Consider the following 16331-nt stretch of genomic DNA (forward strand, 5'->3'; position numbering starts at 1 on the left):
TCGAAAGTTCTTAAGAGGAACATCATCCTTGAGAACATTGAAGGGCAAATGAAAAAAGGCCGCAAGCAGAAGTTGGGCTTGATATCACTGAAATATAGTAGAGGGAAATGAAGGGCTATAGGAGGGGAAAAACTGGTCCTCAAAGAGAGTAAGTCTCAGTTCCTCCATCCAGTGAGGGTTTTGTGGAAGAGGAGGTGCAAGAGCTTCCATTTCGAAAGAATGAGGGAATTGGGGGTTGCTAATGCAATCAAGCTAGTCAAAAGAGCAAAGTTTTGCCTTCTGAGCTAAGAACGACGAGCTATAGCCTTGTGTCTCTTCTGAACGACGAGTGGTTTGTACTATCTTCGTAGGCATGGAGGATGTGTACCATGCTACAAGTAAGTTGTCTTCCAAACGGCGTTAGCGGTCGATGGGTACATATGGGTAAACCACCGAACTCCGAGCAAAGGGAGATAAAGTTAGAGGATCAACAAATTCGACAAAATGATGATTGATTCGCTCTCTTAACTTGGACTCCTCAAGTTCTGGCCAACTTCTCCAACTAGAAGCCTCAGAAGAAGAAGAAGCTGCAGCCTCATCCTACGCAGAAGGTTTTGGGTCAGAAAAAGAGCTTCCAATATCCATGTTTACAAAATTTTAGGTTAAAGAATTGTGGACAATAGGTTCGTAATCCAAAGGTTGATAGTTTACAAAAGCTTCCATGACTTGAATATAGGAAGGTGGGTAAAGGTAGCTAATCAATGCATGAAGGTTCTTTCGAGGGCGAACAACATTATCAATCAACTCTTCATATACTTGATCGAGGTAAGAAAAGGTTTGTTTGGCCATGAAAGTTGTACCAGTCTTTTTGAATATTGAGATAGTGGGAATGTTCAAAAGATAGAAGAAAATTTAATGCAAATGTTTCATTGATGAATGATGGTTGCATTTCTGAAAAAATGCAAAGCCCATGCACGTTCTAAGACGTGGATAAAATACCTTGATCCACTAATATCACCAAGTATTTGGTATATTAGTGCGGGGGGTAATGTTGGCTACATATTTTGTATAGGCTAATCACAGTTTAACATGTGGCAGGATGAGGGCAATACGGGACGACAATTCAAATCTTCAATCGTAATCACACACGTGACAGTTAGTATTGGTTATTATGGATCTGCATAGTACTGGATCAGCAAAGAGATGCAAGATGACGTGGCTTTAACAGTTACTCATATATTTAAATTCAAAATCAGGGGGAAAGCCTAACTGTAAACATGGCGTAGTGGAGCTAACTGTGAGAAAACATGATCAGCGATCATGGAGGGATGATTCGACGGTTAGAAGCTCATTTCGACGGTTATCATTGAGAAATATAAATAGCAGAGAAGGCCCCAGAAAGGAGCCCCGGAATTCAGATCCAGAAACCAGTTTTATTTACTTTATTTTCCTTCCAGTTTTTATATTTCTTGTTCTTTACGTTTCTGTACTTCAAATTCCTGTACTGCACTTCATTCATAAAAGTAGTTTCAAGTAGCTTGTTGCTGTAAACTTCTACGAGGCTGAATTAAATCATTGTAAGTCTTTCATTTTTACTTAATGAAATGCTACAATTGTTCTTCATTTAATTATTGTTTGCTAAATTCTCCTAAACAAAGCCACTAGTAAAAGTCCTCTTCGTTGAAGCTGAAAGAACTGAAACACAATCGTCTGATAATTGGTTGGAAATTAATCTTCTGTAAGGACTAATTGATCCTTGCTGGCACGTTTAAAATTACAATACTAACCTTCGAAAGCCAAAAAAGCCAATATCTCCAGAATTTTACAAGGACAAGACTGCCTGTTACCTGGCAGAAGTTCGTGAGTTTTTTTAACTTGGAACTTTCGGTCAATTTAGTGTTCCTGAATTAAAAATTGGTAGGGAAAGAATACAGCAAAGGCGATTCAAGATATGCAGCAAGGGATTCTGGAGTTGTCGTTGTCGAAGGAATAACTGCTGTTTTAGAGAGCCTGGCTGGCTTCTAGCAGTATAAGTTATAACACATGCATAAGATTCATTCAGATAATGTGTGAATAGATTCTCATCCCCTCTATGGCACAATCTTACAGTGGCATGATTTGTTTATTCCTTGCAGGTAGGCTATTGCCACGAGAAAGTCATACAGCTATATTCTTCAAGTGGTTATTTCTCTTGGGCAACTCTATGGAACCGTTGTCCATTACATAACTTCTTACTTGGAAGGCGATAACTTTGCTGTAAGCTTATATTACTATTATGTCTATTTCATGATTGCAAATGCTTCCGGGGTTGTCATACCAACACTGATAGTTATAAGGTGCTGGAAGAAGATATGTGCAGCATTCCTGGTCCAAGATAAGACGAAGACCAAAATTCTCTGATGAGGAATTCTTTGACTGCTATTTCAAAATTTGGATTTTGTTGAGTAGAGGGAAGATTTTTGGATAATTTGAGATTTTGTTGATTTATGTTTTTTGTTTGATTTTTTCACAAGTGGGAAATCCAAAGACATCAACTTTTGTCTTAGAAACTATGTAGTATTTTTTGAGTTCGGATCCCCTCCTTAAGAAGCCTACTTCATCTCCTACTTCCAACGGCCGAGATCAGCCGTTGCACATCCAACGGCCATAAAAAATATATATATATATATATATATTAAAACAAATTCAATTTTTGTATTCCCGCCCAAACGTATATCTAGGTTTAGCTATCATTCTCACCCAGGTCCTTTCGAGCTCAGCCCCTTTTTCCTCCACCGAACCTCTCTTTCACCAGCGACCACCCTCACCGGCGACCCATCCCCGACGATGGCAAGAAGCTCGTCAAACCCAACCGGCCAATGCCTTTCATTGGTTCTTCTTACACAGGCAAGCTCTCTCTCTCTCTCTCTCTCTCTCTCTCTCTCTCTCTCTCTCTCTCTCTCTCTCACAGGAATGAGTTTTTGATATGCAATGCTTCATGATCTGAACCTGGTTCAACCTGTTTTTGATTTTCTCTGCCCTTTTTTCTTGTTTGAAATTTCAATGATAGATAGTTGAAACGGGGGATTGGAACAGTGGATTAGAAGCAAAAAAAGAACAGTGGCATTTTCAAAATATGTAACGGAAAGATTTAAGGTGAACAACCCTCATTGTCTGTTCTACAAGAAATGCCAGGAACATGTTTCAGCCAAACAGGAAATTCCATGTTTTCAAATAGAGCACAAAATAGAGATTCATTCATTCAATATATAATATAAATATAAAAGTACATTTAAAATAAAACAGATTACTAAATACATCCATACATATACATCATACAATAGAGGTTTTCTTCTCTCTTTTTTTTTTTTTTTTTAAATCAAACCCACTAATTTTTTATTTTGTTTTTTAAATGATGTAATAAGTTCAAAACAACATTCATTTGGCAATTAATTCTTAAAACAACTCGGGTTTAATTTTAAAAAAAATGCAACAAATATTAAATGAATATTGTAAGTAATACCCAAAATTCCATTCAGCACAAATATAGGGGCCAATCCTGAGATGAAAATAAAGGCCAGCTTGTTGCACCAGTTTGATGAACTTAACCAAAGCTTGGTTGGTTCAATTGAATATGATTGTCTATGATCTAAATCAAGTGTTTGATTCAATAATATTAATCCAAGTTAATAGTGTCTTTGTTCTTGGTGCCAAAATAATTAAACTGATTCATAAACATTTATTTTTCCTGCTTGTTTTTTAGGTGAAACGCACTACAAATTTTGGTCATAGCAGCTGATAAATTTCATTGTTGCTATTGCTGTCCATGTGTTGCTGATAAATTTCATGTGTGTTGCTGCCCATGTAATGCTGCTGTCCATGTGTTGCTGCCAGTGTTGCTGGCCCTGGCCATATTTTGCTGCTGTCCATTTTTTGCTTAAGTGCTGCTGCTGAAACAGTTTTTTATTGTTGCTTAAGTGCTGCTGTTGAATTTTTTTTTTATCTTGTTTTATTATGTTGCTTAAGTTCTTAGTTTTTGTGTGAACATGTATGAGGTTGGATAATATTTGTTCTTCTTTTTTATGTTGATTAATATTTGAACATGTATGAGGTTAGATAATATTTGTTCTTCTTTGTTATGTTGGTTGGTATGGAATCTAGTTAAAGCTGTGCAGAAGTTGCTGAAATTGGCCTGAAATTAGTGTGTTATGGAACTGTTGCTTACTATAGTTTTTGCTCTTGTTTTTATATGTTCTTTACGGATGGTTTTGAATAGTTTTTTGATATAACTAGTTTGATATAACTAGCTTAAACAATTTGTGTGTTGGAGCTTTGCATCATGTGATTGTTTGGATGATGGGTCTATATTAATGAGATAAGTTTTGTATTGACCAAGTCCATCAGATGAATTTCAGAGTGGTATAAGCTCATCAAATATATTGACAGTCTTGTTTCATAAAGTATATTAACCTTGCCATACCCATCTATTCAGTGTATATGCTACTGCCCATCTGCTCAAAATACTGCTGCCATCTAAAATCAAAACCATGCATATCATAGAAGCATAATATACACATAGAAGCATTCCATTCTGCTGTTACCATACTCATGCTGCTGCTGCCATCTACTGAAAATGCTGCTGCTAGACTCATAGAAGCATAATATACACTTAACCATGCATATCATACAATTCAAAACCATCATTTACCATCTAAAATCATGTAAACTCATAGAAGCATTCCATCACTACATTCATGAAAACCATCTACAATCAGGTAAACGCATTCCATCTATTCAATCAAACCCAAAATTCATGAACACCATTTAAAATTTATTCCATAAATATAAAGGCAAAATGCTACAAACGCCAACAATACATCCGTTCAGTTTCACAAAATCCATAATAACATTCGTAACATTTTTAAATTAGGGCTAGTAGTTGTTTAACCCAATGAGGAAGGAAATGTTGTAAAGAACTTGAACTTGAAGTAATTGCAATAGTTCCACTTATTCAACCCAATGAGAAAGGAAATCTTTACTTTACTTTGTATAACTTCCACTTGTCAAGGAAAAAAATATGACGTTTAATATTGAAAATGGAAGTCTCTCATAAGCATAAGTTCAAAATACAAATTCAACATACTAATGTAAAAACAAATAACATGATATCTAAGCTTTGTAACAAATTTAACTTAAAACTAAATCAATATAAATTAATAATCAAGGAATAACTAGAGGAGCCCAAGCTGTGGATTTTAATTGCAGGGCATTAATAGAAGCAAAATGAATGCTCATCAAGGTAAGGAAACTAATAAAGAAAATTGGGTATGGGCAATGAATGACTCATGTTTTGGCATTGTAATCTTACAGATAGTGGTTGCATTGTACATGATATTAGCAAAAATTAGATCCTTGAAAAACATGTTACTCTTCCTTTATATCTGCTGAAGCAAGTTAACCTTAAGCCATGGCTGGTTTTTTTACAACATAAACTAGATCCTTATATAGAGACATATACGCATACCAAAACCAATGTACATCAATCTAGAAGTCAATTATTAACAAAAACAAATAGGATTTCAAGTACCTACCTCACTGTCAGTTGCAACAACAATTTAGGGATTGTGTTTGCATCATGTTTTTCGTTTTCAGTTTTTATTTTTTGAGTTACGAAAGATACAATAAAAAGTTTGAAAACACAATTGCCACCAAAATTGAATCGATTTTCTTGTGATCCTGAGTTTCCAAAAACTGATAAAACATTTTAAAAATAGTTTCTTGAAAACAACTGTCTGAAGAAATTTTCTGAAAAACACTTCCACCAAATACATCATCCTTCACTTTCGTCTTGAGAGAAGAAAAGTCTTCAACAGCGATACCAAATAAGACCATGATACCACAGAAAAAGCCACCAGTTTGATATAATTTTTACCTGTTCGAATCCCAAATCAAAGCCCTAATTTTGAAATTTCAAATCTCTCTCTCTCTCTCTCTCTCTCTCTCTTTTTCTGTGTGCATTTGAATTTGTTCAAATGCACACAGAAAAAGAGAGAGAGAGAGAGAGAGAGCTTGCCCGTGTAAGGAGAACCAAGGAAAGGTGTTCGCCGGTTGGGTTTCAGGAGCTTCTCGCCGTCGTCAGCGGTGGGTCGCCGAAGAGGGTGGGTTCGGTGGAGGAGAAAGGAGCTGAGCCCAAAGGGGGCTAAGTGAGAATGATATTCAAAAAGCTATATAACATGTATATAAGTTTGGGCGGGAATACAAATATTGAATTTGTTTTAATTTTTAATTTTTTTTTTAACTGTTGGATTTGATCAACCGTTACAAGGAGGAAATGAAGGAGGATCCTCAAGGAAAGGATCTGAACTCGTAGGCTCTGTTTGGTTGTTAATTCAAATCAATTTTCAACACGTGAGCTCGTGCATGATGTTTGGATACGACGTTCAAAAGTTGATTCCGCGTGTTAATTCAAATTACATTTTGAAAATCTGTTTGGCAGCTTGTATCTCCCTTTCAACGTTTCTGCCTTCTTTATCGTCTCTGTAACTTTCACGTGAACCTCATCTACATCAGTCCTTCAGATTCATCACGAATGGCTTCTCTGTTTCAAACATCCGTACTTCAGATTCATCACAGCTGGGTTTCAGAAGTCAGACTCATTTTATAAATAATGAATCCACCCAACCCGCTCTATACTGGTATCATATTTCACAAATCGACTGAGTTACGATTTGTGCGTTACGGACGATTCTTATTACAGGCAACCAAACAACGACGACTGCGAGGTGAAATTACTCACAAATTTATTTACATATTTTGCTATAGGAAAATTATTTGAGAAATTCATCTTAATTTATTTTTAATTTTTTTCAGGTCAAATTTATCAAATTTATTGTCAAATCCAACGAGCAAATAGTGGCACATTCAATCAGTATACACATTCCATCACCGCCGATAACTATTCAACTCCCACTAATCTGGTAAATAAATCCTTCATCCGTCATCTGTTATCTGAAAATGATTTCAGACGAGTCGATAAATGATTTCATTCTTCATCCTTCATTCTGAATTGTTTCAACTTTTTTGTTCTTCAAGAATAGTCAATAAATCAATTTTCATCTGTTATGTATAAATGATTTCGGAGAAGTTGAAATCAGTTCCTAAATGGTTTATGAGAATTTGTAGAGGCGTATTTTCCATTTTAGATCGGTTGTTATTTTAAATTATGAACTGTTTGAACCTTTCATCGATCAGAACCTGAAACGACAGTGCGTGGGACACCCGGCCGGTCGTCCCCAGGGTCATCCGGCCGGTCAACCACCCGGTCCTTCCATCTCTTCCGGTTTTGTCTTCCGCTTTTCCATTTCTTCCTTAATGGTTTTAACCTATCGGTTCTCCCCTCAGCTGTTTGAACCTACCGGGCTTTTTTACTGATTTTTTTTCCTTAATTTTTCTTTTACTAATTTGTTTCCTACTATTTAAACACAATGTTAACTGATTTTTTTTTTATTATTTGTGGTTATATTTCTGCTATCTGAATGTTTTTTTTTTTGTGGTTATATTTCTGCTATTTAAATTCAATTAGTCTGCTACGTACTTTTTTCCTCGAAATAAAATCATCTATTCTTCTTCCTTTATCTGTGTTCTCCTTCAAATCATTTTGTGCTATTATTCTTGTATATCCATTGCAGACTACTTTAAAATACTCTGTTATGCTTGTATATCCATCCCAAACTAGTTTAAATATAATTTGTATGTTTATAGTTGGATGGAAATAATTTCGATGACAATAAGAACACCAAATGTGGACGCCCAGAATTAAAACGAAATTAATAAATATGTTGAGAGATGAGGTTAGAAACAATCAAACAACGGACCGTACTACTTCGTGGACAATTAAGCATTGGAATCATTATGCAAATCAGTTGCATTATATATATGGATTTCGGTATACGGGTGTCAAGGTGCGCCAAAAATATCAACGATTGAAAGCTGATTACCAGACATTTAAGCGACTGCAGGCACAGGCTGGTCTGGGATGGGATCTTATTATAGGCGCTGTTGTTGCACCCGATGAATTTTGGGATAAGGTTTTCCATTAATCTATACTATTTTCTAATTTTATTTTAAACATTTCATGATATATACAGTGCTTAATTCTTGTTTTGTAATTGTTGTAGGCTAACAGAAATGTGAAGAAGTTTAGGACAAAAGGGTTTGAATATTTTCAAGAAATGGCAGAAATTGTTGAAAATTCTTGTGCCACAGGGGCCCTGTCTCGTGCATCCACACAAGGACCCATTTACTCAGAAGAAGAAGATGACATGTTAAATAAATTTTGAAACGCTGATGCTGGTGGGAGTAACGCTGGTGGGAGTAATGCTGCTGAGGCCATTCCTGTTGACTTATTCCGGGATGAGTATATGGATCCAGTAAATGGCCAAAGTCACAAAAGGGGCCCTGCAACCAGCCGGACTGACAGTGGTCGTTCCAAAAAGTCACGGTCAAGTGAGTTTGATGACGTATGCGCAGCTTTCACATCCTATGTACAAGCCAAAATAGGACATTCACGTGCACGAGAAAATGAGACTGAGGCTGTAAGTGCAAGTGGTGATGATTATTCCCTTGATGCATGTCAAGATGCATTACTTGAGCTTGGGGACATACCACCATTGCAGTACGTTAGGGAACTGACACTGTTCAAGGATAAAGAATGGCGAAGGTTTTTTATGCGCACTCCTACCCATTTGCGCCTAGCCATGATCCTCGCTTTGCAGTGAACTGAGAAGTTCTGTTTTGCTTGTGTTAGCAAATCTTCTTGGCTGAACTGTTTGATGATTTCATTATTCCTGATTTGGTTTTTATTATTTTTTTTTCATTCCATCATATCCTCTTTCCTTTTCTATGTTCGTATTTTTTTTTTAAACTTTTAAGTGTTTTCTGTTATATTAAAACTATGTTCTGTTATTATAATATGACCATGTGTTAAATAAATTTTGTTCTCCTCTGAATTTTACTGTTTCACCAATAACACTAACTGTTACAGCATGAATAACATATTTTATAATTATGCTTTTACTGTGATGTAGACAAAGACATATGTCATCCGATAGAGAAAACAATACAATGGAGCTCTCATCAGAGGAGGATGAGATTGTTGATGATTTTATGGATTTTTTTATGATTGCTTTAATGCATGACCATATCAATGCGTCAAGTAGTTGCCGACCGCAGCGAACGTGTCCATTCAGAGGTGATGATTACATCTTCGGCCTATTAAATGGCCATCCAGAAACAATGATGAACGTTATGCGAATGGATGCACAAACATTCATTTTATTGAAAGACACTTTACTCCATAATGGCTTTATCGATACTGAACATATGCATATCAGTGTGGAGGAATCGCTTGGAGTTTTTTTATACACTTTTGCACAAAATGATCGCCATCGAATAATGGCAGATAGATTTCAACACTCTACGGAAACAATTTGTCGGCACATAAAAATTGTTATGCGGGCATTGTGCAAGCTTTCATCATCGGTTATCAAACCACGTAACCTAGAGAACATACTGGGAAAAATTTTAAATGACAGGAGGTTTTTTCCTTGGTTCAAGGTACGAACAGTATGACTGTCCTGTAAGTTTGTTCATATCAATAAGTGTTAATAAATATTATTTTTTTTAATTATGAAAGTAATATCAAAGTTTGTTTCGCTATTAATATCAAACAAATATCTGTCAATTAGGATTGTGTCGGTGCTATCGATGGCACATTGGTGGATGCATGGGTCCCTGCTTCAAGACAAAATACATTCCGCGGTCGGAAAGCAACGGTATCACAAAATGTACTCGCAGCTTGCGACTTCGATATGTTGTTCACATTTATTAATTCTGGATGGGAAGGTAGCGCTCACGTCAACGCTATTCTGGTTGACTCTATTACACGAGCTGATCTACAGTTCCCACACCCACCCAATGGTGACTGTCCCTGAATAACATACGGTACACTTTTTTCCTTGTCTGTTTTTATACATATCAATTGACAGAACTGTGTATTCATTATTTACATGTAGGCAAGTACTATTTAGTTGATGCTGGTTTCATGAACATGCCTGGATTTCTCGCCCCATTTCGGTCTCAACAGTATCACTTGCAAGAGTTTCGTGGCCATCGCTATGCAGGACCTAAGGAATTGTTTAACCATCGACATTCGTCATTACACAATGTCATAGAAAGAACATTTGGTGTTTTGAAGAAGCGCTTCCCAATATTACGGTCCATGCCAAATTACAAGTCTACACAACAAGGGCCTCTCGTGATTGCATGTTGTGTAGTGCACAATTGGATCCGTTTGCATGCAGCTATGGATCCATTCTTTATGGAAGCTGATTATGAAATGGCCGCAGAAGCAGACGGGCTTGTTGGAGACCAAGCTAACTACGTTGACATGTCACAACATGGGTTAACGTCCCAATCGAACGTTAGGGATGCAATTGCTACTGCTATGTGGCAAAATCATGTTCACCATGTAAAGAAAAGGGATGTGAACAAGGCAAGTGAATATTGTACTGACTACTGGTTGTAAATGCATAATTATTTTACTAATTTCAGTCATTATGACACCGTTACTACATAACTTCGCCCAACCATCATTTCTGTGATTTACTGACTTATGCAGGTGGGTGGTGGTGGGTGGTAGATGGGTGCTGGGTGGTGATGGGTGCTGGGTGGTGGTGGCAGATGGGTGGTGCTGGCTGGTGAGTGGTGCTGGCTGGTGAGTGGTTAGCGGTGGTAGGTGGTGGTGATGATAAGTTCACCATTTAAAAGTGTAACAAATAAATAATAATAATAATAATAATAATAATAATAAACAAAATAAAATAAAATAAAAAAGTAAATTATATTTTATTGTTTTATATCACCCGATTTTATAGCAAAATATTATTTTATATGAAGAATGTGTAAAAATTCGCCGGGTACATCTTCAAGTAAGGGTGTATAATTTGTGTAAACGCTGGGGTATTCTTTTTAATTTTCTGTACAGAAGTTTATATTAACTTTTTTTTTCCTTTTCATTAAAAAAACGAATGTTTATTATTAAATATTATTAAATTGTAACTTGTTTTATTTAATTTCAAAACATTAATTTAATTTTATAAATTAATTGATGCAGACAAATTATTTAATAATTGTGTAATTTTTATTCATTTGATTCAAATGAAGGATTTCGTAGACATTTATGAAGTACTATTTATTAATTTTTGTACAAATAATTTTTTCAATGCATAATCTTTTTGCACAGATTGTTATAACATTATAACTATGTAATTAAATGATTCCAAAAAGCACCCCTCGTTGTTATTCATTATGTGAATAGAAAAGTTTATAACAAAATAACAAAAGTAAAACAATCACAACAAAACTCACCAAATAAATAACCAAAACAAAAAAAAAAGGGGAAAAAAATATAACCACCATATCTGTAAACCATTTTACTTGATTTTTAAACAAGTTAAGCATCCTTGTCAGGTGGTGTTGGAGGTGGAGGGAAATGCTGATGGTACAGCTGAGTGACTCGATGGTCAATCAGATCAATGCGGTTCCTTGTCAGTTCAGCATGTCTCTCTGAGTCTACACGAAACTCACCAAATTGATGAATTAGTGAGTTCTGAGCGGTGGCAATTTCATCGAACCGAGTACCCAATGGATTGAGCTGATTAGCCATGTTGTTGTTCCCATTGTAAGCGCTGATTGTACCGTTCTTGTTCCAAGGCTAAATAATCAGTCCAGTAATGGAGTTGTTCATTTGGTGGCATGGCATTGTCATTGGGTTCTTCCTCATCAGGTATTGGTTCATTTTCAAGATTAATAGAGCCCATCAAGGTGTCAGCACCACCAGCTCGGGTAAGTGTATACTCAAAAATTGGTGAAGTGATTCTGAACCATCATTCACCTTCAAGGTTCACATCATGGGCTTTGAAAATTATGGTTAACAAAGCTCCAAAAGGTAGTGACCGGCCACTCAGAGTATCCAATTTTGCAAGCATCATTTCTTTTAGTAATATAAAGCACAAATCTAATTTTTGTCCAATTTCAAAACAATATAACAAGTAAACTTGAAAACATGAAACACTATTATAATGTCCTTTTTTGGGAGTGATATTTTCAACTATCCATCGATAGAGAATACGAATGTGAGGTTTTAAATGGCTGACTTGTAAATTAGTGCCGCTAAATCGGTTGTCACAAATTGTGGTATAAATCTGAGTGACATCATCAACAATTTTTTCTAATGCGGCCTCATTTTGAAAATAACATTGTAAATCTCCTGTTTTGACTCCAATAATTTGCGCAAAACGATGGAGAGAGAGTGTGATTCTTTTCCCCTTAACATAAGAGGTAAGACTGAACGGTTCATTTTGTTGGTCACCCAGTGTCAAGTGAATATAAAATAATCGTAGAAGACGGGGATATATCTTATTTGGTAAATTATTTAATGGTAACCATCTCATTGTATCTAATTTACCAAGTAAGAGTGAATCATATTGAGAATGTAATTTTACGTTTCTCCCCGTAACAATTGGTCGAGTAATGAAATGTTCATAGGCTTGTTCATGATGATATGTTGCAAAATCATTAGTTGGATAGCCATCATGTTGTTGCTGTGGTGGTGGTACAGGGTTTGAGAATTCACCAAGTTCGGGCCTGGTTCGTTTTGTTCTTGGCATGATTGTTCTTAGCATGATGACTGTAAAAGTGAAAGAAAATTGTATATTAAAACATATGAGAGGTAAGAAAAATATATCAACCATTAGTACATTTTTGTGCATACAAACTTATTTTTATGTAAAAATAAATATAAAAAAATTTGGTGACAAAATTTAATTAGGCAGATATCATAGAAACAGATTTTTATACCAAAAAAAATCATAGAGAATGATATTTCTCATTTATATTGGGTTTGTTTCATACAGTTTATTATAACTTAGAAATTGATAATTAGAAAAATAAATGATAGTGTGACAAAATTAGAACAAAAATCAGAAAATATAACAAATGAAAATGAAACAGATATGAAACAAAGCCAACAGATACGGAGGTGGAATGGTAACTAGGCCGGGATGACCGGCCGGTAGACCGGCGGGATGACCGCCCGGTTGTCCTCCTCTTCCCCTCCCTCACTCCCTCTGAAGCTAATGTCTGAAGCTAATATCTGAAGCTAATATGAAGATGAACTGGCATCAAAACTAACCTGTAAATTATGGAAGTGGAGAAGGAGGACCTAATGAGATGGTGGATATGCTCTATTTCTCTAATTTTTGTTTTCTGATGTAACTGGAGAATGTGTTTCTGAGATGGTGAAGTTGGTGTGGTAAACGGAATGAGATTCAGATTTAATAGAAAGGGTGAGGTTCAAAAGGTTCCTGTTGTATTTTTTTTTATTTACTTTTTATTTGTTAAATATTATTTGTTTTTAATATTATTAGTTTTTTAATGATATCACATCCATGTACTGAATACATAGCTGCAGTCTCTCCTTTTCTTTACCTCAGTGTTGAACACACAGCTATGAAACAATAGGGGGTAGGTAGTAAGTAAGTGAAATTACTATCTTATCCTTTATATTTTGTTCTATGTAAACACTTTCCATTTAAGTCAATAGGGGTATAATAGTTATTTCCTATGTCAATCCCCACAATTATATGAGCTCAACAGGTACAATAATGCATTGCATTTCTGTTACCACATCTGGACAAAATTTATAACATGTAATAAATGGAAAAGAAATTGAGAATGTTTTGTAAGATTTACGTTATGATTTGTATTTTAAAATATTAAATTTAGTGTATTTATTCCTTCTTTATTAATATGTATTTTCAAAAGTTGTTGACTTTAACAAAATGTTAGAAAAAAATTAAAAACGTGTTTTACAAATGAATTGATAGAAAAATTAATTTGCAGCAAATAATTGACATAGGTTTATTTTAAAATGAAAAAATTATTTCGAAAAAACAATTATTCAAACAAATTACAAAAAAAAAATAATTGACAAAAAAAATCAATTTTTAATTTCATTATTTTAAAAATAGTTTGGTTGTTATTGTTGATAAAAAATATGGATATCGATATATGAGTTGTGTGTTTGATCATAATTATTGGTTGAATTAAGTTTTGAAACTATTTTCAAAACACATCACCAAACAAATTTTCACCTTTCACATATCACATCAAACTTTCAAAACTTAATTCAAAATATATCTTCAAAACACAATTCAACACTCTATTTAAAAATCATAACCAAATAAATTTTCTACACTCAAATCATAATTTTACAACCCACAAATTCAAAATATAATTTATACTCTCAAATTATATTTATAAGACACAACCAAACGCGGGCGTATTTTTTCACCGGCAAGTTGGAAATCCAAAGGCATCAACTTTTGTCTTGGAAACTATGTAGTAATTTTTCACCTGAAATTTACTTTTTTTGAATTGGTGTATGATTAGCTTCATTCGGTGATGTTTCATCCTTCTTTGTGTTTTGGTGGGTCAAGCATTCTAATCTATGAGTGCAATAGAGGAGACTGAAGAAATTCTGTTTTCTACTATTACTTCACCCTTTTTATTAGGGTGTGGTTCACTTTTTTTGGGTTTGGTTTTCAAATACATTAAAATTAAATCATTATCTTTGGTTTCATAAAGCTTGAAATTAAATTGAATCATAAAATTTTATAATCAAACTAAATTGAATCATGAAAATATTAGGGATACCAAATTTTTTATCAAATAAATGACGTCACACATATATGAAACATTTAGTCATTTATTTGATAAAAAAATTATGACTTATAGCTTTTTCGATTTGATTTGGAATCACAAGTTTGTAAAACTTGTCATCATTTATAATATGATCATAAATGTTCAAAAATGTAAAAAAAAAAATTTAAAAAAAAAATATGCCATTATTTTAACAACAAAGTTTTATCATTATATAAAAGCACACTTGTAAGATAAGGGAATTAAAAATTTATAAATATAAATAAGATACTAATAAAATATTCCAGAGTCTATAATAAATAACAAATTATTATTAGTTTTTGGATCAAATTAATTTGTGATTTTTTTAATTTTTTTTTCTCACATGTACTCCAGCTAAACGAAACTAAAATAATGTTAAGAATTTTAAATAAATTATCAAAAAATCTACACAATTACATAGCATGCACATAATATGAATTATTATTTTTTTGAAAAAAATTACTAGAACTCTTGTTATATATTTTTACACATAAAAGAATTACTCCTCATAATTTTACAAATATTTTTAGTCATATAATCTGAATTGTATTTATTTATTATTTTTTGTGTGTGTGTGTGTGTGTGTGTGTGGGGGGGGGGGGGGGGGTGTGGGTGTGGAGTCTCCAAATATTTTTGACGAAGCTAAAATCTGATTAGGAAAATAGATGGAGGAATTACATTCCAGTGGAAGTGAATTTTTGTTTAACACAAACATGGTTGTACTCCATCGTAAAATTATGGAAAATATTTTGTAACTCGAAACATTTTTTCCCGAATGATCCGATTTTTGGAAACGACGTCGTTTTGATTTTGATTTTTTTTTTCTTCTTCTTTCCCTTCCACTTCTCGTTTCTCTCTCAAAGGTTGAACCAAACACAGAGAGAAAGAGAGAAGGAAGAAGAGAGGAAGATGAGGAGGAAGAGAAGAAAACGATGATGGTGATGGCGAAGGAGAAAGATGTTGATGGCAATGATGATGTGTTGATGGTGATGATGTTGCTGTTGATGAAGATGTTCGTCGATGATGATGTGTTGATGGTGGTGATATTGTTGATGAAGATGTTGCTGTTGATTATTATTATTTCAATTTTTTTTTTTTGAAAATCAACATAAAAAAAAAAAAAATAGATCTGATCTGTTCATCATCATCTTCTTAATGGACAGAGACCACAAGTTTAAAATTATGAAGAGTAAACAGGTTAGATCAGATCACATAAACAGATTAGATCTGTTTCATAATTTTAATTCATAATTTTTATTTTAACTTCATCTCACATAAAACAGATCAGATCTGTTTAACATAAATTTGTTCAACATAATTTTTTTTTTCCTAAATCAGATCTATTCATCATCTTGCTTCAATTTTGTGGTGAGTTTGGTAATTTTTAGAAAGAGAAAATAGAGGAAGAAGATGAAGAAGGTTTTGGTTCTGTTTGTTAGAGTGAGTTCTCAAATGTTGAGAGAAAAGAGAGGAATGGCGGAAGATGAAAAAAAAAAAAATGAAAACGTCATTTTTCATATTGGAGCCATTCGGAGTAGCTAAGTTTCGAGCTACCCAGCAGAACCGTTTAT

At 34.3% G+C, this 16331-nt stretch overlaps 1 protein-coding gene across 1 annotated transcript; it reads left to right on the forward strand.

Moving 5' to 3' along the window:
* The first annotated feature begins 7793 nt into the window (after positions 1 to 7793).
* On the forward strand, positions 7794 to 11587 carry LOC114312867 (uncharacterized). Its single transcript, XM_082888770.1, has 9 exons — positions 7794 to 8045; positions 8136 to 8230; positions 8318 to 8677; positions 9045 to 9172; positions 9552 to 9595; positions 9705 to 9936; positions 10032 to 10536; positions 10637 to 10732; positions 11488 to 11587. Exons 1-9 carry the CDS (start codon positions 7794 to 7796, stop codon positions 11585 to 11587), a joined length of 1812 nt encoding a protein of 603 aa, XP_082744896.1.
* The last annotated feature ends 4744 nt before the right edge of the window (positions 11588 to 16331 follow it).

The sequence above is a fragment of the Camellia sinensis genome, chromosome 9, assembly GCF_055761805.1.
Source record: "Camellia sinensis isolate YWXY chromosome 9, ASM5576180v1, whole genome shotgun sequence".
Classification (NCBI taxonomy): domain Eukaryota; kingdom Viridiplantae; phylum Streptophyta; class Magnoliopsida; order Ericales; family Theaceae; genus Camellia; species Camellia sinensis.